Here is a 21452-nt window from a genome sequence, read left to right on the forward strand (position 1 = left end):
CATATTCCATCGCATTTTTTAAGAAAATGTGCCGCATAATCTTTTAGTGATAATCTTTTATAATCATAATTTTTGCCCGCAACAATCACAAAAAAACTCCGCTTTTTTCTGGAGAGACTGTATAGTGTGCGAAAAACAGTATACCCAATGTCCAAATACATTGTGTTGAAAAAACATTGGGCAAAAATGACCCAGATGACCTACTGTACTACTTCCACCAAGATACGATGGACCCTTTATAATCCCGTGCAGTGTGTGAGTTCGAACACAGGCAGCATTTTAATGATACATAATCTGCCCCATTCACTTCCATTGTAAGAGCCTCTCTGTAAAGGAAAGAAGGGACAAGTGGAAATTATTGTTTGTGTGTTATGCCACAAATCTTGTCAATTGAGCTTAACTTGTACCGAACCAAGACTATCCATTTAAAGTTCACAGATGGGATGAGATCCGTCTTCCCTGTGAAGCTCCATGCATAAATCAGTAACAGGACTTACAATATTGCTTTGTTTTTGCTTCTCTGGTAGGGTTCCTTGCTTGTTTCCTTTTCCTTGGCAGGTCTCTCACCCCTGAAGGCCAAAGCAAAGCTTTGTCCAGAACTACAAAGAACCAGTGAGAAACGTAACTGCACAAGTTTCCCCTTCCTTGATCTCTCTGTTCCTGATCCTTTCATATGGACAGGATGTCACTACTGGAGACAACTCAACTAAATCAACCAATGATGGCTCAGCAAAACACAAATTAAAAGACGGAAACTGTAGAATGAAGCTTTGACTGTCTCATAAACCAAACTCTGACTCACTAAGTCCAAAACATCCCAACAAGTCTGGAAATAAAAAAGTGGTTGAATCATTTCTTGTTATGTAACCGTATCAGTTATTTTTCTGCCACAAGTCATTGCTTTAATAAAGCCTTCCTGGTCTTATGCAATAGTTTAACGGGGCAGGTGATCAGTTTAAAGTTGAGAACATGCAGCATTGCTCTGAGAACCTTGAGTTGACTCATTCCAGTCAGATTATACTGGGAAAGTCCCTAACTCATCAACACTGAACCACCAGGTTGTTCAAGAAAACAGCACTGTGGACGTAAGAGAAGATGTTTACAGAGGAAGTGACTGTCCTGGCCTTGTGCAACCTTTGTTATCTTAGACAACACCTTGGAGACAAAAAGACACAGTTCTAGTCAGCATTGGCTGTCATTCTCGTGATTTCTGGTCAAATGCAGTGACGTTTATTAGTAATGCTGTTTGGATTTAGTTAAAGCGTTTCACAATCCCAGAATAGAATCGGCTGAGGTTGCCAATTCTTGCATTTGTTTGTGTGTTCCTCCCTGAAGCTTGTAAACCTGTGTGGAAAGTGTGTTTGGAATTTTAATTTTTAGTTTTCAAGGTTGGGTTTTGGATGATAATAATGTCACCTTTGTTTTTCTGATCTCTCTTGTGACTGCAGTTTTGAAAGTGGTAAATTCTGCAAATAAAAACTTGATTTTGTGTCTGAAAATCTGAAAAAACACGGCAAGATCCATTTTTAAAGTCTCCCTGTAGTATATCAACATATCCCTTAAAACTCATCTTTGATCACCAAAATATATTTAAGTGTGTTTTCCTGGAATTTTTTTTTAACTCTACACCTACACCTCATTTAGTAGGCTATACGTGGTTCTATGAATATGCAAATGATCCCCGCCTCCACTCACTCAATCTTTGGTTCAGTGCAGTTTTTAGGAGATAATACTCAGCAATTGACTTATGAATTTACGCATGGTTTGTCTCAAAGCCTATTAAAAACACCACATAGACATATAAACAATATTAAAACCTTGATTTTCACTACAGGGGGGGCTTAAATTTATGCCCACAAATGACAATTTATTTTATTAAATAATATTTGTTTTAGCCGTCACACGAAACTCCAGCGACCTCATTTATAAAACGCGCGTACGGACAGATTTGAACTGTGTGCGTATGCAAAAATCCACGCTAACGTTCATAATTATAATAATGTTTTTCCTTGTGGCAGAGTTAGAGTACTGCAGGTATTTGGAAATTAAGCAATTCTTGCCACTCGCCATTCTCAAGTAGAATTAACTGCTGCTTATTTATATGTTAATGACATTAATTAGGCTATGTGTAGAGATCTGAAGACATTCAGCTGCCCACAATTTCAACAACATTTGCGATTTTAAAGATTTCACATCTGGAGAGAGGCATTTGCACGTTATTTTGTGCGTAGACAGATCAAATGTAGGACGGTTTCTACGCAACATTTCATAAATTAAGCACCAGATTACGCCAAGCACCGCATTTAATGTGTCATTTATGTGTTATTTGTCTTGACTAGTTTCCTTTCTTTGTGTTCTAGGCGTTCTGTCGCTTCCGGCTCATTTCAGTCCGTACACAGAGGGATGTCAGACGGGGTTGGAGAGCAGAGAGGATGCGTACGCGGAGCTGGAGCTGAGGACACTCGAGCAGGCTTTACTGGCTACATGTGTGGGCAGCATCTCAGAACTGAGTGAGTGTCTTGACTTCCTTCCTGTCTGTCTGTCTGTCTGCCACGTCTGATACGCTTGCTTTTATCCGTTTCTCTCTCTCGTGTTCACTATGAAACATACTGAATCATTTACAACTCAGAAAGGTCACAGTTAAGCTATAGCTTAGGAGAAGGTTATGCACGCTGGAATCTTGCAGTGTGGAGCTTATTGCAAATGTCACATCCGTAATATCAAATGCAAATATTGCTTTATACTACAAAACTATATTTGTATTGGATTCAGTGTTAATAGTGCAAAATAATAGTGTATAAAGTAAAATAAACTAAACAAATAAACTGAAAAAAACAACTTTAAATTCATAATTTAAAAAAGATTTTTAATTTTGCATTTTTATATACTTATGTATTTATATGCATATTATTTTACATATGCATCTAAACATATAAACAGATTATACATGTGCATGTATGTAAAATAATACAATTACATTATATATATATATATATATATATATATATATATATATATATATATATATAATTTTTATTATAAAAAATTAATTATATTAAATTATAAAAGTATTAATTTACATATGTATCTAAACATATAAACAGATTATACATGTGCATGTCAGTAAAATAATAAAATTACATATATATATATATATATATATCATTATTATACAAATTTAATTATATTAAATTATAAAAGTATATAAAATGAAAAAAAAAGTGTGGTTATTGTCTACCTGTCATAGTGCTTGCAACAGAGTCGAGATTGTAGCAAGTATCATATTGAGTAACAGTTGCTTGGTGTTATCCCTGCAAACACATGGAAAAGGAGATAAAGCGGACACTGTTTATCTTTCTGGCCCGATTAGCCTATTATTTTATGCTCTGGATAAACACCACCATGTTGTTCCCAAAGAGCAGACATGTTTACTTTCTAAACAGAATCTTCTGTGACGGAAATAAAGAAAAAACAAACAAAAAGAGGCTGGAAGTCACCTGAACGCCTTGTGTATCTGTTATCCTAATTCCTGTAGGATGTTATGGCGTTAATAGATCCTCCTATAAGGATTCAACGCTTTACCAGTCTCTCCTCTGACTTCATGAAGCCTGACTCATCCGCACTGAAACCAAGCATGTCTGTCTCAACACGGTTCCCTTGATAAAAGCAACATCTGGTCTGGGGGGTTTATTGTTTGCTCTGGATTTTATACAAGTGGAAATGTATAAAAGTACAAAGATTACAGTACCGTATTCAGCGGAGTCTGACTGTACATTGTGCAGTGTTTCGGTTCCCTCCTCACACAAGTTTACATTTGAAAATGGGATATTTCCCCTGCAGTTGAAGGAGGTCTTTGTTGGCATGGGCTGTCTTTCTCTGAGCCGTTTTACCTGTGTTTACCCATCATGCCACAGGCCCAGAGGTGGCGTCTTTCCGATGGATTTCCTCCCGCAAAAGCCCGAACACTTCGCTGCTTGTCTCCCACAGCACAAGGCCACGTTCATGCAGACCCAGCGTTCGGTTGGGCATTAGCAATCGCACACAAACTCTATGCGTTCAGTGAGAGCTCTCTTTGTGCGGCGCCTGTGAGGTTGGCACCTGCCCACCAGCTCTCGTGTAGGTTTGATCCAGTTGTACCCGGGAGATGTGGCGGACAGTGGGGCATCTGTACGTCTTCAGGAACCCTTGACACACATGGGGCATATACACAACCGAAAATGGGGGATTTGGGCCCATAAAACAAATCTGGGTTTGTGAAAAATTTGCTGTTGTTTGAAGCCCTTTTAGTTGGAATTTGGTGGGGTGGTTGAAAGGGAAGAATCTTAACACCCTGATATACTTCAAGCAAAATCCAGGAACGAACTGATGTGACGTCATTTTAACCTCTTAAAGGGGAAAGTCGGACATTTTTCCGTGTCTAAGTGCTATAATCGTGTGCATCTAGCAACCCGGAAAACGTGAAAACTGACAACCCAGTAACTAGGGCTGTAAACGATTAATCGTGATTAATCCAATCCAAAATAAAAGTTTGTGTTTACATAATATATGTGTGTGTATTGTGTATAATTATGTTGTATATATAAATACACACACATGCATGTATATATTTAAGAAAAATGTGTTATTTATATATAAAATAGTTCTATTTATATATAATATAAATCATATAAAAATATATATGCTGTATATAAATGCAAATATTTCTCAAATATATACATGCATGTGTGTGTATTTATATATACAAAATAATTATACACAATACACACACATATATTATAGAAACACAAACTTTTATTTTGGATTCAGCCCTACCAGTAACTTTGCTTTGCTTTGGTGAGCCTTTCTCTGCTAGCATGTCACAAAACAAGCCGATCAGATTTCGCTCTCCTTCTGACGTAGGAAGGGAATCTTATTATAATATTACTATTTGACCCAAAAAATGTCACAGCTGTCTCATAAAGACCTCAGGGAACTGTGTCAACTTGTGTAAAAGTTAAACATGAAGGTACATGTAAGTCTAAGTGTAAGCCGGAGCAGCAGTTTATTTGCATTTAAAGGGACACACACCCAAAAAGGGGTAAATTTGACAAGTTATAATAAATTATCTGAGGGGTATTTTGAGCTGAAATTTCACAAATCTATGGTGTCCCCAGAATTTGTCTATTACATCTTGTGAAAAGGGGCATAATATGTCGCCCTTAAACAAAATCAGGCCAAAACGAAGTTTATTTAGAGTTTGTTTCCAAAGCTTGAAACAACTTGCCAAAGCAAACCTCACGGAAAAGGTTTCCTCAGCTGGTAAACACCTTCGAACTACCATTGGTCCGTGGTGATGATGTAATAGGTTGGTGTGGCTCTGAGGCTCCGCCCTCTTTGACACGGAAATCTTCTCCTGTTCGTTTCGTTGAGATAAGATGCGAGTAGAAACATGAACACACTGGAGAGCTGCTTCAGAGTAGAAATTGAAGTTGAAATTCTACTTGAAAGTGACACTGTTTTTTATGTTTAATGCTGTAAATCTATTGTATAAAGTGCTTTATAAATAAACGTGGCGTGACTGGAGTGCAGAGCTCATGCAAACATATCCACATCACATGATCAAATGCTTTCTGAACTGCTGTTTTCCCACCGCTGTCACTTTTGTTGTGTGCTTGTTGCATTATTGAGAGGAAAGTCTGCGGTCAGTCTGTGTCAGGATGTACGCTAACTATAGCCTTTACCACTGCTTATGTTTTTCAAACGTATTACCGCTAAGCGAACGGCAAAATTATGTTTCCTGTGAGTATATCAGGGCCTTTACATTGCAACAAGTATTACCACAAGCTTTGAGGATGTTGTATTTAAATCCCCAGTCCAATCGCACTGATCTCAGCCTTCAGGGCAGGCATTAGTAGCAAAGCCCCAAACGTCCTGATTATTTCATAAATTCTCTTAAGACCCTCTGTAGGGCCTGGCAGAACACAATAGGGCCCCTATTGCTACAAGTCTGCCATCTTTCAGATAATAACAGAGGACACTACCTACTCACACACCACTCTGTGGTTTGAAAATGAACCCAAGGGGTGATTACCACAAATGAAGTCTACATGTTCCCACAAATGGATTGACCAGCCCACTACAGATCCTCAATTTATGGTAGACATGCATTGCATGTTATCTGTGTGTCCATATGTAGTAATAATAGGACTGTTTCCTACCACATGTTGAGAATTACATTTTTATCGGACTCATGGTACAATAGTAGATTGTACAACAGATAGTCTTATTTAGTGGAACTGTGAGACCCATAAAGGGAAAAAACAGCCGGTGGGCGTTTCATCCACAGAGCGACGTCTATCTCTCTCACATTCACACTCCATATATCTATGAAGGCCAACTTGTGGCTTTTGGTTTCAATAAGTGTTCAAGGACTTGTTAGCTTCTGCTTGAGCTTTGTTGATAATTTGATATCTGGGTCAATGACAAAGGAGAAAAAGGAAAGGAAAATATTTTTACAGTACTTTTTTTATGTTCATGTTGGTTTTTGTGGTTTTGAAAAATGAAAAAATGAATGAATATTTTTTTTAAATATTATTTTTATTTATTTGTGTTTTATTATAAATAAATAAATAAAAGATTCATGCTGGTTGGACCACATGACTTGGAATTGTGTAATGAGTTAACAAAATTGATCATTGCTCAAACAATAATACTAAAACTGCTAAAAAACAATACAATATCATGCCAGACTATAGTTTGTTTATATATATATATATATATATATATATATATATATATATATATATATTATATATATATATATATTTCATTCTATTACTAAGGATTTTTCTTCATTATGTACCACAAACCCCAGAAGGTAGTAGACATCATTAAAATAGTCCATGTCACTATGGTGGTTCAACATTAATGTTATGAAGTGACAAGAAAACTTTTTGTGTGCAAAAAAAAATAAAAAAAATAAGGACCTCACAATTAAATATTTGACCTTATGCTTACGGGGGAAAAATATATATATATATATATATATATATATTAATCATAGGCGAGGTGTATTCAAGTCATTGTAATGTAATGTAAATTGCATGAACCTTTATTAGCCTGCTCTGAAGTGTCTGATTGGTCCATTGTTTGTCGTTATCATCAGGTGACCTGGTGTCACGGGCCATGCACCATATGCAGCGCCTCAGCTCTGTCCGGCACGGGCTCAGTCCGGCACGTCACGCCCGCCCGCAGCAGCAAGTGTCCTGGTCCCCGGACGCCCTCCACACGCTCTACTACTTCCTCCGATGCCCTCAGATGGAGTCCATGGAGAACCCCAACCTGGATCCGCCCAGGATGGCCCTGAGCAAAGAAAGGTGAGCCTCATTATTATTCCCCTCCCATTAATCCAGTCTCCAATTCACACAATGGGTGCTAAGCTAATTAACACCCCAAACCCCTAATGACCCATTGATATGTAAGTAAGCTCTGTGAAATCCAACAGCCTGAAGGTACTTTAAAGCCTTTAATGATAGAGTAGAAATGTGAGGAGCTCCTCAGCTGCTGTTTCCTAAACGCTCGTTATATTGTGTTCTTCAAGAGAGCTTTTAAGACTGGGTCATTAGCTGTCTGTCTTTCCACAAGGATGTCCTCAGGATATTACCTGCTTGCTAAAGGTAAATAAGAAGGTTTATGTTATGCAGGGTTCGGTTACATGTGTACTGTAAATATTAGCTCTTCGCTGAGGTGCTCTTGGAAGGACGCCTGTTTGTAGGATATAACAAAAAAAATGTTGAGGAAGCGACTTGCCAAGTTAAAAGCTTCTAACAATTTGAGGCAGCCAAACGACAGTAGCTAGCATTTTGAAAAAGTATAGTTAACTATAGCTACAAGCTACTAACAAAAACTAGCTACACGGAAGCCATGGAAGTCACATTAAAAGACAACGAGCTATAATGAGCTGAAATGAGAACTCGCTCTTTTTATATAGATTACATAAACAGAGAATATTTGTTTTAGTTTTGAATTAGATCATTTAAAACTACACACTTAAATGATTATAAAGATATATTGCTCATGCCTGAGTGAATCGTATTCGCTGAGTTTTGTTTAAGTTTACAGACGTGCACTAGAAAAAAAGTTCACGGAGACAGAGAGGCAGAAAGCACACCCTGTTCATTTTCTTTATTTTACAAAAGCACAATGTTTTATTTCGATTGTAAGTGGACACATAAAAAAGTAGACATTTAACAGCTTATTTTTGTATGACCAAAAATGACGGAGTATTTTAAATCTATTTTGCTGCTATGTAAAAAAAAAAACGAGCAAAACGCGCCGGCGCGCTTGCGGTCCCCAGAGGGTTAAGTCATTCAGTGCGATAAATATTAGCGATGTAGCTACACAACATATGTCTACTATACAACTACACAACACGTATCGAAAACATCTGAGTGACTTTTACGCTACTGATAGCATTGCTACTGTTTATATAGCAAAAAAAGAAAGCTAAGCTAATATTCTTTTTGTATTCTTGATGTTTCATCTTTGACATGTAATTGATTTTGAAACGTTACCAAAATCAGCTCAAAAATTACTTATTTAATTAAAAAATGGGTGACACAGGTACAACAATTTCTGGAAGCTTTATGCCGCATCCAAAAACAAAGTAAATCCAGGACGTCGTTGATGGGCTGAGATGTTTGTTTCTTTGATGTTTGTTATTTAACGCCAAGCACAGTTGTTCATGTGTTGCGATTTTTGTGTATACGTATGTTTGCAATTATCAGGTTGTATGTTTTTTAAGTAAAGGGCCAATCTTGGTATTGGCTCCAGCTGGATCACTTGTGTAAGACCTTCAACTAACAAACTTAAGCGGAAAACAACAATGCCTCGCTGCCAACTCCAGGACTCCAATCATGAATCTTCCTTAATGCTTGTGCCAGAAAAGATTTCTGTGTGTTTGGTAGAAAGGCGAAATGGGATACAGGTGGTGCTTCACTCCTGGCAGTCATTACGGTAAAGGGCTCAATCAGTATTTAAGGTCTCCTCTCTGCGCCTTCTATTGAAAAGTCTTTAAAAGCGTTGCTTGAAATGAAACCACAATGGCACACAGGCGTACTGTGTGGTCCTAGCAGGGGCCTGTAAACCGAAAGGGGGCGTTGCTGATCCAGTGAGGTCTGGATATGTGAGCTAGAGGTTTGTAATGGGAAGTGTTGATTTATGACAGGCTCTTATGGAGTGGGTGGAGAGAGGGAGGAAAGGGTCAGAAAGGTGAATGGGAGTGCTGGGTTGTAAGTGGTCGCACATTAAGGAGTCATTGTAAGATGAGAGGGGTGGAAGGTACGCTGACCCCAAATCAGGACAGAGAAGACGAGACATGTCCATACACACCAGCTAATTGGAGTATAGAAGTACCATCACCAATGAGTACTAAGATGAAGTTTCTAAAGAGAGAGGCACTTTATTTGCTGCTTTATAAAAGTTTGATCAAATTCCAGCAGGAAGAGCCGTCACAGCATAAGCCATGTTGATACCAAACCAGAGCCCACAGTAACGTAGCGACAGTAACTAAGGGGGGCGGGGCTTAGCCAAAGGTGAATTCCGGTAACACTTTATTTTACAGTGTCCTTGTACTTACCATAGTAATAACAGTAAATTATGCATAATTACATAATAACTCTCAACCAAATCCTAATCCTACCCTAAGGCTGTGTGTCCACTAAAGCGTTTTTTCACGCGGCTGGCGTGTTTTTTCAATTGTTTTCAATGGGAGCGCCGCGTTTTTAAAATGCCATGAGCGTAACGAGGCGCTGCGCGTCTTTTTCACGCTGAAGCGCTGAGCGTTTGCCGTTTTTTACAGGTCGCCGAGAGTTGAAGAAATGTCAACTTTGGGTTAAACTGCAGCGCTCATCACTGTCACTTTTTACACAGCCGTCCAATCACAGTGGAGGATGGGCGGGACTAATACCACAACGACCAACGGATAGCCTGTATCATAGCAACGAAGCGTCTCAACTGAAAAAAAATTGCGCTGCCAAAACGCTCTCAAGCGCACACAGATAGGCGTTTTCAGCAGTTCAGAAAAACACTTTGGTGGACACACGTACTTACTAGGGTTAGGCCATGTTGTTAATTAATATTACTCAGCACTTAAATGTATAATTACACTGTAACAATGACACCTTAAAATAAAGTGTATCCGCAATTCCAAACCACACTACTAGTAATTTTGTATTTAATCATTTATAAGTGATATGTAATTGTTAAGGAAGGCTGGAAGTGAAAAAAACTTTATTTTCAGGTGTGGATAATTACTAAGCAGGTTTTCTTTTACAGTGCCAAAAAAAAAGAAGAAGAAAAAAAAAAGATTTATCTCGATGCAATATTAATCCAATATTAGAAATGGCAAAATTAAGACATGACCGATGGACGGTAAAACGCTCATTGGTTCAGCAGGGTCATACAAAAACAGGCCAAGAAGAAAAGACACCTTTTACTGCAACACAAAAAAACACTTGCAATTGAGGTGGAGAGTTAGGTGTGAAACCATCAGGAACCCTTTAGTCACCAGTGCCACCAGTTCCAGAACTGCAGTCTACCGGGAGTCTCCAGAAGGTGTCCGGATCCCAGAGACAAACACTAAACACGATTTCCCAAACTGCTGGGGGTTCGTAAGTTGATGAAAAGCTAATAATTAATTTAAAAAAAAGTAAAATAATTTTTTTTGGCATTTTGTGAATATTATGTAATCATGTAATCAATAAAATGTAACTGTAGTTTGATTATTTATATAATAATAATATATATTTATTATTTCACCTATACTGAAAGAAGTGAGCCAGACAAACAAAACAAAACAAAAAATCATGCTGGTACCCATCAAACATATCTTAATACGGTAACACTTTACAATAAGGTTCATTAGTTAATGTATTAACTAACCATGAGCAATACATTTGTTACTGTATTTGTTAATCTTTCTTTAACGTTAGTTAATAAAAATAAAGATGTTCATTGTTAGTTCATGTTACTTCACAGTGCATTAACTAATGTTAACAAGATTTTAATAAAGTATTAGTAAATGTTGAAATTAACATGAACAAAGATTAATAAATGCTTTATACGTGCAGTTCATTATTAGTTCATGTTAACTAACGAACCTCATTGTAAAGTGTTACCCTTGATACTGCATTAGAAAATCACTGCAAATCTGTCCTCTTGGTGCAAGGTGTGATTGGTAATATCTACCAATAATATATATCTCCCCCCAGCAGTGAGGAAAACGATAAGCAATAATTAAAGAAAAACAGAAAAGGCAGCCATTTTGAATGACCGGTAGAGCACTAATTAAACAATAACATGTTATTTCTTCAAGCGAGGCCTCATTCAGAATCAAGCGATGTATAAAAGACTCTTTATCAAGATCTCAATGGTGGGCTACAGTACTGTATACTATTTACACATGATTTTTGAATTCAAACAAATATAGGAAATAACGCTCCCATTTAAAGTGATGCTGGGATTAATCATCATCCGCTGCCAAAACCGCTAGAAATTCCTGGCTTGAAAACCACAGCGTTTAATATGCAGTGGCCGCGGAGTTGCCCGCCAGACGCTAGTGTTTGTATATGACTCAGAGAAATACTCTAGCGTTTAAAGCGAAGGAAACAGCCGTGTGGTCTCAGCAGTGAACTCTTAATCACTGTTATCTCTGCTGTAATCTAGTCACGTTAGCGGCCTTAACACATGTGTAAATGTCCGTGTGTGTGCTAGTCCGCTAAATTAGCCCAAAGCGCTATACGGTTTCCACAAGCCCTGATTAGCCCAGCTTTGATGCAGGCTGGAACTGAGCTCGGGTTTCGCGTCGAAGGCCACTGGTTGAACTTGAGCCCTTGATTCAGAAGCACGGGTCATTGTTGAAAGCGTGACCCAGGGGCCAAACTGAACGAGAGATGAAGGGAGGCACAACGACTTTTGCTTTTCACTAGCATAGCGCTCTGACATGTAATGTCAGAACAAAGCAGAGTTGTAAAAATGTTGAAGAGCTTCAATTTCATGCTGGTTTTGTTTTCCATTCAAGAGCAGGTTAGAGGAGCACCAGTAAGTTCACGTTCGTGTGTGTTTGTCCCTGAACGTGTGGCCGGTAGATGTAACCTAGCTTGCTAACAGAGTTGTAATCATCTTTTGTTTGTTGGTCGAAAAGCTTTGAGGACTCAATAATTCTATTTCGGTATTTAGATTTTAGTGTTGTACTTAATGGTTGTAATGCTGTTGGTAGCAGCCAGAAGCACCAAGCCCATTCAGACTAATGGCTCCTCTCAGAATTTTGAAAAAAGAGAGAGAGAGAGAGAAAAGTGGATTTTAAAATGCAACTTGAAAAAATAAATAAATAAAATAGAACATTTTTATTTTTAAAAAACCTGGTGCCCCATGGAAAAAAATGGGAGAAATTTTTTTTAAGAGAAGTGGATTTTAAATTTAACTTTTTTTAATAATTATGCTTTTTTTTTCAATTAAAAAAATGATATAAAGCAATGCTCTTGGTGGTTGCTTCCTATCCAATACACATTCAGATTTATATGAAGTATATGGAAAAATCCCCTTCAACTTCTCCTGTCACAGACTTATTTAGTGTACTGAGTACTGACTGATATCTTTTTACACACACACACACACACACACACACACACACACACACACACACACACACACACACACACACACACACACACGCACACACGCGCACACACACACACACACACACACACACACACACACACACACACACACACACACCACACACACACACACACACACACGCACACACACACACACACACACACACACCCTTGTATGCTCTCACAGATATCAACTCCCCCAACACCATCTTTTGAGCGACTAAAGTAAACACACTTCGCTGGCTGATATCTATTCGTCTTGACAGTGGTTTTAAGAGCTTTGGCACTTGGATAATTCCCTTGATCAATACAGTAGGCTACTAAAATGCTCTTCTAAACTATTTTAGGGAAAGTATGTGGTTATTAAGTGTTTCTTTTCGCCTCTTCCCTCACTTTCCCATGAAGATCTTTCCTTGGATTAAGGTTGAGCTTTACAACCACAAGTCAGACTAATGTTACTTAACCTCATCTGTGTTTCTGGCTGTAGACGTTACACAGCTCGTTGCTTGCAATACACTGCGTTTTTTGTTCAGACAGGAGGATAAAATCTGATTTTTGGCATGTCCTGCCCAAATCTGTTGTTTGTAGCTCACAATAAAGCATGATTTTTTTTCTCCAGTTTTCTTCTCCAATTATCACTACAGCAACCAATGCAAATATAAAAAGCTATAAATATTATGTACTTAACCCTTGTGTTATGTTGCGGGTCAATTTGACCCGTTTCGATTTTCTAGTTGTTGGAAATACTGGTTAACCTGTTCTTGATATTTTGTGACTTTTTCTCATTTATCATCATGAACATGCATGCAAAGTTTCAACATGCTGATGTGTTTTGACATATACAATCAAAATTACTATACGTTCGTGATGTTCGCGGGTCAATTTGACCCACATATTTTAACGCTCTAAGGCAACAGTACCGACCCAAAATAATAACATTTATTGGTTATATTTTGTTATTGTGGCTTTTTACTACCTTATGAAGCTAAAAAAAATGGCTTTTCCATACTTGTTTCAATACAGAAAAATATTTTGTCAGCCACAGATTTTAAAAATAAGCTATTATTTATTTTTTCCAAGCTACCTGAAATAAAACTAAACCTTTGTTTTTTTTTCTTGATTTTTTGTGACTTTTTCTCATTTATCTTCATGAACATTGCATGCAAATGCTGATGTGTTTTGACATATACAAACAAAATTACCATACGTTCGTAACTTCGTACTATTACTAATAGTGTAAATTCGACCCTCATAGACAGCTATTCAAAAGAAACTGTACAGACACAAAATAAAAACATTTATGTTATGTATGGCAGGGCACTTGTGATGCGAGGTGTGCGAGAGCAAAACCAGCACCGTGTGTGAAGTGCAATAAATTAATATGCAGAAAACACACACTTGTCAGAAGTAACTTCTTAAATTTATGGAATGAGTCTACAAAACAAAAGTTGAGCCAACTTAGTAAAAGTCAACATTATTTTCATTATACGGCTACATTTAATTGTTCAGTTCTAATGTTCTAAGGATAAAATGTAAAAAAAAAAAAAAATAACGAAAATGTTTTTAAAAAAACAGTATATTGTTAATTAATAATAATCACATTTTGTCAAAACAAAATTGTTTTAAAAAATGGTTAAAAAACATTTTCATAAATCATGTTCATATATATATATATATATATATATTTTTTTTTTTTGAATGTTTGACAAATGTTGATATTAAAAGTTTACAATTTGTACCTGAATCTTTGTTGGTTTTCATAGTGTGATTTTTGAGGAATTGTATTGAATCCAATTAGGGTCAATTTGACCCGCAGCATACAGGGTGTCCACAGAAATCGAACAGTGCACAAAAGTACATAAATACAAATATTTGGCCAACAATTGCAAAATGTTAACAATTTTAACGCATGTCTTGTGGGGGTACAAACCTCAGTACTCAAGGGGGCGATAGAGTTCCCTTCAAAATGTTCACATAATTTCGCCAAACATGTTATTTTAAAGATGCTAGCTTTAAACATGTCAACTTCGACCCTGTAGAGGACGCTGGCATCACTGAGAATGCCATGCGAACTGAACAAACATCTGATTTAATTACCTGCAAAACAACTGACAAAAAAAATGTGATTCGGTGTCTTTTTGCATCTTCCCTCAATATTTAAATTTAGCCTCTCTAAATGTATCTTTGTCTTTAGATGTTTCTCACTTGAAATCTGACTTTAGAATTTTAATTGTCTTTTCCTTTGAACCAAAATGGCTCCCATCAAGTTGTCATCTGCAAAGTTGATCTGTTTGTTGTGGTTGAGCGCGTCTGCAGGTCTCAGGAGACCGGTTTCTCTGTTGCGCATATCTTGTGTGTTTAATGAGCTTCACGCTCCTCTCAGTACGTCTCATTTGCATGTCTTTCCGGGCTGACAGACTCTCGGCGGGACGGCTTGTTTGACGTCATTGTGTTCCTGCTGTGCATCGAACGCTCTGGGGACAGACTTTCACATTGGTATCTTCTCTGAATCCGATGGACGGCTGCGGAGACGTTACCAAACACCATGAGGTTCCTCAGATTCCAGGCTTTACTTAGAAAAAGATTAGATTAGGATTTGGGAAGGGGATGCTGGACCTGTATCAGTGCCTGGTGATGATACTTCATGGTTCAGGCTAAATTAAACTAACTGATGGTGGTACACAGTACGGGCTGTCCTTGGGGTCCTAGGTGTGAGTGCGCACATTTAGGGTTTTTCACTTCAGTTCTCTGTAAAAGTCCACCTGTAGTCAATAATTTGATCCCTTAAAACTCATCTTTGATCACCAAAATTACATATTTAAATGTTTTTTTCCTTTAAAAAAAAATTCTTCATGCCTTAATATAGTTTGAATGTAACGCTACATACACCCTTGCGCTATTTAGAATATACGGTTCTATGAATATGCAAATGAACCCTGCCTCCACTCACTCACTCACTCAGAGATCCACCGGTTGATGATCACACGTTGATCTGATTGGTTACAAGGTAGTGTGTGACGTCAGAAACACCAGCGATTTCAAACTGTGTTTTTGAGACTGTCTTTGGTTCACTGCAGTTTTAAGTAGAAGATACTCAGCAATGCTGTCGACTTATAGCCTGGATGTCAGCCGAACCCACAACATTTGAGGTCGGGAAGTTCGGTCTGGACTTGATCCGTTGTGGAGCAAAAGTATAGAGCTGTTTGGACCAATCGAATTGTCACACTGTAAAAAAAAGATTAGTTGACTCAACTTAACTAAGTCAAGTCATCTTGTTGCTTTGACTGAGTTAATTTGAGTCAACTTATAGTGTCAAGTTTATTACACTTCAAAACACGAATTGATGCATAAACTTGACACTATAAGTTGACTCAAATTAACACCGTCAAAGCAACAGATGACTTGACTTAGTTGAGTCAACTAATCTTTTTTTACAGTGAGTGCGGGCTTTATACGATGATGGACAGATGATCAACAGTAACGTAATCATCAACGTCACCAAAGAGCGCTTGGGTTGAATTCGTTTACAACAAAGATGGCTGCCGCTGGAGAATTGAGATGTGTAGATCGCGTCTCTTATAAAATAAATCGACAGCACATTCATTTTAAAAGAAGAACAGAACCGCGATCTAGGCATGTATCGATCGGAAAGATGTTACACTTACTCCGCTGCTCTGATTGGTTGTTGGTCTATCCAATTGAGTGCAGAGGCATTTTCTTTCGTGGTTCGGTTGAAACGCCCCATACACCGCCCAATGGAGCAGTTTCAGACTCATATTCTGACTAGAATCTGAGTATGACAACGTCACGCTAGTTGACTTATGATTTTACACATGGTTTGTCTTAAAGCATATTGAAAACAACACAGACGTATAAACAATATTAAAAGCTGGATTTTCACCACAGGGGGACTTTTAAGAACCACGTTTTTCATCCACACTATTGCTTTTTAGAACCAAAACACTTAAATATTGGATGATAATGACGGTAATGATTAATAATAAATTGATTATTAGAATATTATACTATATTTTTACTTATTAATTTCTTTATTTTTGGAAGGAACAAGACAGTCTTTTTAAATCCGGCCAGTCTTCATTTTCAAAGGTTGACACTTAAGAATGATTGTGATATATAGTCTTGATCCGAGGCCAGTCAACAGCCCGTGTCTGTCCTCGTGTGAAGTTTTTATTAAGAAGCTCACCTCACACACATACTAACAACACACTGATGTCTGCAGGGAGTGGCAATGAGCTGCTGAAAACAAGAGGACTTCAGCAGCTGCATTCATTCTCAGCGTGAATGCTTTGATAAGACAGGCTGCTGACAGACACGGCCGTCGCGCTGAAAGATGCGCTCTCGTTCACAAGCCCTTCTTTAGAAACACAAGCAGATTTAGTGCGCTGTGGTCCAACTTGTTTTACACAACTGACTTGTTACACACACACACACACACACACACACACTAGACATACTATATCTATATATAAAACAATATATTACTCTTTTTTTTTATTGTCTCAACATGAGGTTTTGACGGATTTAGTTCACTTTTGAGGACAAATCTGGATTATTTCTTTTCAATTAAGGGGAATTTTTACTATTTTATATTTTTGGAAAAATAAAACACATTTTAAAAACCAATCTGAAATCAATTAATGTCTGTCTATTATTAAGAGCAAACAAAAGACCATTTTAGTAGCTTATAACTCGGGCTGCACGATTTCGGAAAAAAATAGCATTGCAATATTTTTGTTTCTGCGATATATATTGCGATATGAAAACAGTTCCACCAGATGAGAATAAACCATTGAATAATTGAGGTGATTTCAAAAGGGGAGTGAATCTGCATAGAAAATAATAAACAAATTACATATATAGATAAATACTATACAACAAAGATACAAATGAAATAAAGTGCTTTATGTTTTTTTACGGAAATCTAATAGAATGTAAAATAACACTGCGTTACATCACTGAATAAATTAAATATAATTAATCTTTGTTAAAGCTAAAAAAGTGATTTTAGCTTTCTATTTTAGTTTGATTAACATTGACACATTCAGCGGCAGGTTTATTAGGCTGCCGTCACTTTAAGACCGAATGCACTGATCCAATATAATTAAACGCATCAATTTTCTTTCTCAATTGTGTACATTCACATACTGTAAGCCAGCAACTGCGTTTACGAGAACACTCACGAGGCGGGCATTTTGACATAATTTTGCTTGTGTGTGTGTGTGTGTCCGTTCAAGCACAAGAGAACTGAAACTGTGTGTGAATGCGCACAGAAAACAGCGTGAGTTTCCAAATCGAGTTCTCTTTCGCATCATCTTGCACTCAAATGGCTTAAAATCGCTTGAATGTTTAAACCGACAGGACAGCAATGTGCAAATGATAAACTTTCACTCTCTGATGGTTAAACATGTTGCAATTAATCCGAGAATCATGCGTGTTTCGAACCGTGGTGTCTTTTTCCAGACGGATCGCATATTAACTCTGTTGTTATTAATATTGCAACCATTTTTCAACCAAACAATCTAAAGTACGTGTTGTTTTTTCCTGCATTCCCCAGGCCGTTCCTCCTCCTCCCCCCGCTGATGGAGTGGATGCGTGTGGCCATCGTTCACGCCGAGCATCGCCGCAGCTTATTGGTGGACAGCGATGATGTCAGACAGACAGCACGGCTCCTCCTGCCCGGCTTAGACTGCGAGCCCAGACTGCTCAAGTAAGACTTTCATATCGTAAAACATCCTGACTGACAATGAGTGAAGAAAATCCTAGACTTGCATGAAGGAACATCAGCGAAATCTACAGACCAGAATAACATAGAGACGTTGATAATCAGCCAAAACTCCCTAGAACACACACCATAGCATCACACGAAAAACACCCTGAACGCCTTAGCAACCATAGCAACACCCTAGCACAGGGGTCGGCAACCCGCGGCTCTTAAGCGCCGCCCTAGTGGCTCCCTGGAGCTTTTTCAAAAAAATTAAAATGGAAAAAAAAAAAATAGTTTTAACCCTTTCGCACGTACGTACGATCACACCGGTTTGATTATAACGGTCAGTGCATCACGTGATCAACTGCTAAATTCCAACGTGGCGCGTTGACTGGCGCTGAGCCAGAGACGGACGCGCTCAGTGCTTGTCATATATCACAACTATTCAGTGTTTTCAACCACATAATGGTTATTTTAGTTTTAAGACATTTAAGAATCACATAAGTAAAAAAAAAACAATGAATTTGATGTTGTAAAATATACACTGATGTCTATGGAAACGGCAATAATAATACTTTATAGATGACACGTTTTATTCATATCAGATACACATCGTGTAAGTAGCTTTACATTTTACCCTCTTCTTCTCCCAGTTCACCAGTCACTTACTTTCATGTATTTCGGGAGAAGTGGAGGAATTGACGTGTTGTAAATCCAACAGATCCGATTCTCTGAACTGTGGCACAAACTAACATGGCGCCGCTCATCACGCGCAACTAACGCGATCGTTATAAAGGTGTTTATACAACAAAACACATCCACATGCACATATTTGACAATCGGAATATCAGTTTCATACTAATGCTAATAAATGTGTGAATATTTTTAATAAAAAAGGAAAAATTACATAAAAGCAGATCATTATTCATTCAGCGCTGTGTTGTAGTTGCGCTGTGTCACATGACAAGCTATGACGCGTAACCATGGAAACAATAAAGTGACAGATTTGAAATAACGGTCGCCTCGCTCATTATGTATTTGTCGCCTACTTATAATTTTGATACGAGGGGGCTAATAAAGGTAATATAGACACTTACAGCATGTGTTGCCTTCATTATAAGGCTTATATAAGGCTTTTAATTTTTTGCGACTCCAGACAGATTTGATTTGATTTTTTTTTTTTTTTGGTCCAATATGGCTCTTTCAACATTTTTGGTTGCCGACCCCTGCCCTAGCAACATTCAGAATACCTTAGATACTGTAAAGCAAGGGGGATCAAATTTCATGCTGATTTTAAAGGTTGTGGTGACCTTGTTTTCCAAGTTTATTTTTTTATTGCAAATGTTTTTATCACAACCTTGTGAGACTAATTAAATGTGTTTTAAAATGTCACCAGACTTTTAAACACTGAAAAACAGTCAGGCACTTAAAGTGTCTCACAGCTGAAGGTATCAGACATGAGCTCATGCTGACTCCTTATGTGACTTGACTGTATTAACACATTGGCACAGAGCTGCTGCAAAGCCTCAGATTTGCACTGATCCTCGTGCTGATGTCAAGCCGTATTCTTAATGATTTAAAAACACTTGAGGAAAACACAGCACTGCACTCATGAAACCATGTAATGACCAACACTATCCATTTCCCCACTCACTCACTCACTCATCCATCCACTCACTCACTCACACATCCATCCATCCACTCACTCACTCACTCACTCACTCACTCACTCACTCACTCACTCACTCATCCATCCATCCACTCACTCACTCACTCACTCACTCACTCACTCACTCACTCACTCACTCATCCATCCATCCACTCACTCACTCACTCATCCATCCACTCTCTCTCTCACTCCATCACTCACTCACTCATCCATCCATCCACTCACTCACTCACTCACTCACTCACTCACTCATCCACTCTCTCTCTCACTCCATCACTCACTCACTCATCCACTCTCTCTCACTCACTCACTCATCCACTCTCTCTCTCACTCCATCACTCACTCACTCATCCACTCTCTCTCTCACTCCATCACTCACTCACTCATCCACTCTCTCTCTCACTCCATCACTCACTCTCTCATACTCCATCACTCACTCACTCATCCACTCTCTCTCTCACTCTCTCTCTCACTCACTCATCCACTCTCTCTCTCTCTCTCACTCCATCACTCATCCACTCTCTCTCTCTCTCTCACTCACCCACTCTCTCTCTCACTCCATCACTCACTCACTCATCCACTCTCTCTCTCACTCCATCACTCACTCTCTCATACTCCATCACTCACTCACTCTCTCTCTCACTCTATCACTCACTCACTCATCCACTCTCTCTCTCACTCTCTCTCTCACTCACTCATCCACTCTCTCTCTCTCTCTCACTCCATCACTCATCCACTCTCTCTCTCTCTCTCACTCACCCACTCTCTCTCTCACTCCATCACTCACTCCATCACTCACTCACTCATCCACTCTCTCTCACTCACTCACTCATCCACTCTCTCTCTCTCACTCACTCACTCATCCACTCTCTCTCACTCACTCACTCATCCACTCTCTCTCACTCACTCACTCATCCACTCTCTCTCTCTCTCTCTCTCACTCACTCACTCACTCACTCACTCCATCACTCACTCACTCATCCACTCTCTCTCACTCACTCATCCACTCTCTCTCTCTCACTCACTCACTCATCCACTCTCTCTCACTCACTCACTCATCCACTCTCTCTCTCTCTCACTCACTCACTCATCCACTCTCTCACTCACTCACTCACTCACTCATACTCCATCACTCACTCACTCACTCATACTCCATCACTCACTCACTCATCCACTCTCTCTCACTCCATCACTAACTCACTCACTCTCTCTCTCACTCACTCACTCATCCACTCTCTCTCACTCACTCACTCATCCACTCTCTCTCTCACTCCATCACTCACTCACTCATCCACTCTCTCACTCACTCTCTCACTCACTCACTCACTCACTCTCTCATACTCCATCACTCACTCACTTATCCACTCTCTCTCTCACTCCATCACTCACTCACTCATCCACT

General features: G+C 38.6%; 1 protein-coding gene across 1 annotated transcript in view; it reads left to right on the top strand.

The window, feature by feature from the left end:
* The window catches only part of abtb2b (ankyrin repeat and BTB (POZ) domain containing 2b), a 64395-nt gene that overhangs the window by 31791 nt on the left and 11152 nt on the right, over positions 1 to 21452 (top strand). The window contains exons 2-4 of the mRNA XM_079604638.1: positions 2361 to 2510; positions 7145 to 7355; positions 18232 to 18384. Coding sequence (XP_079460764.1) covers positions 2361 to 2510; positions 7145 to 7355; positions 18232 to 18384 — 514 coding nt within the window. The remainder of the gene's footprint in view (positions 1 to 2360; positions 2511 to 7144; positions 7356 to 18231; positions 18385 to 21452) is intronic.

The sequence above is a fragment of the Phoxinus phoxinus genome, assembly GCF_949152265.1.
Source record: "Phoxinus phoxinus genome assembly, chromosome: 25".
In the NCBI taxonomy this organism is placed as follows: Eukaryota; Metazoa; Chordata; class Actinopteri; order Cypriniformes; family Leuciscidae; genus Phoxinus; species Phoxinus phoxinus.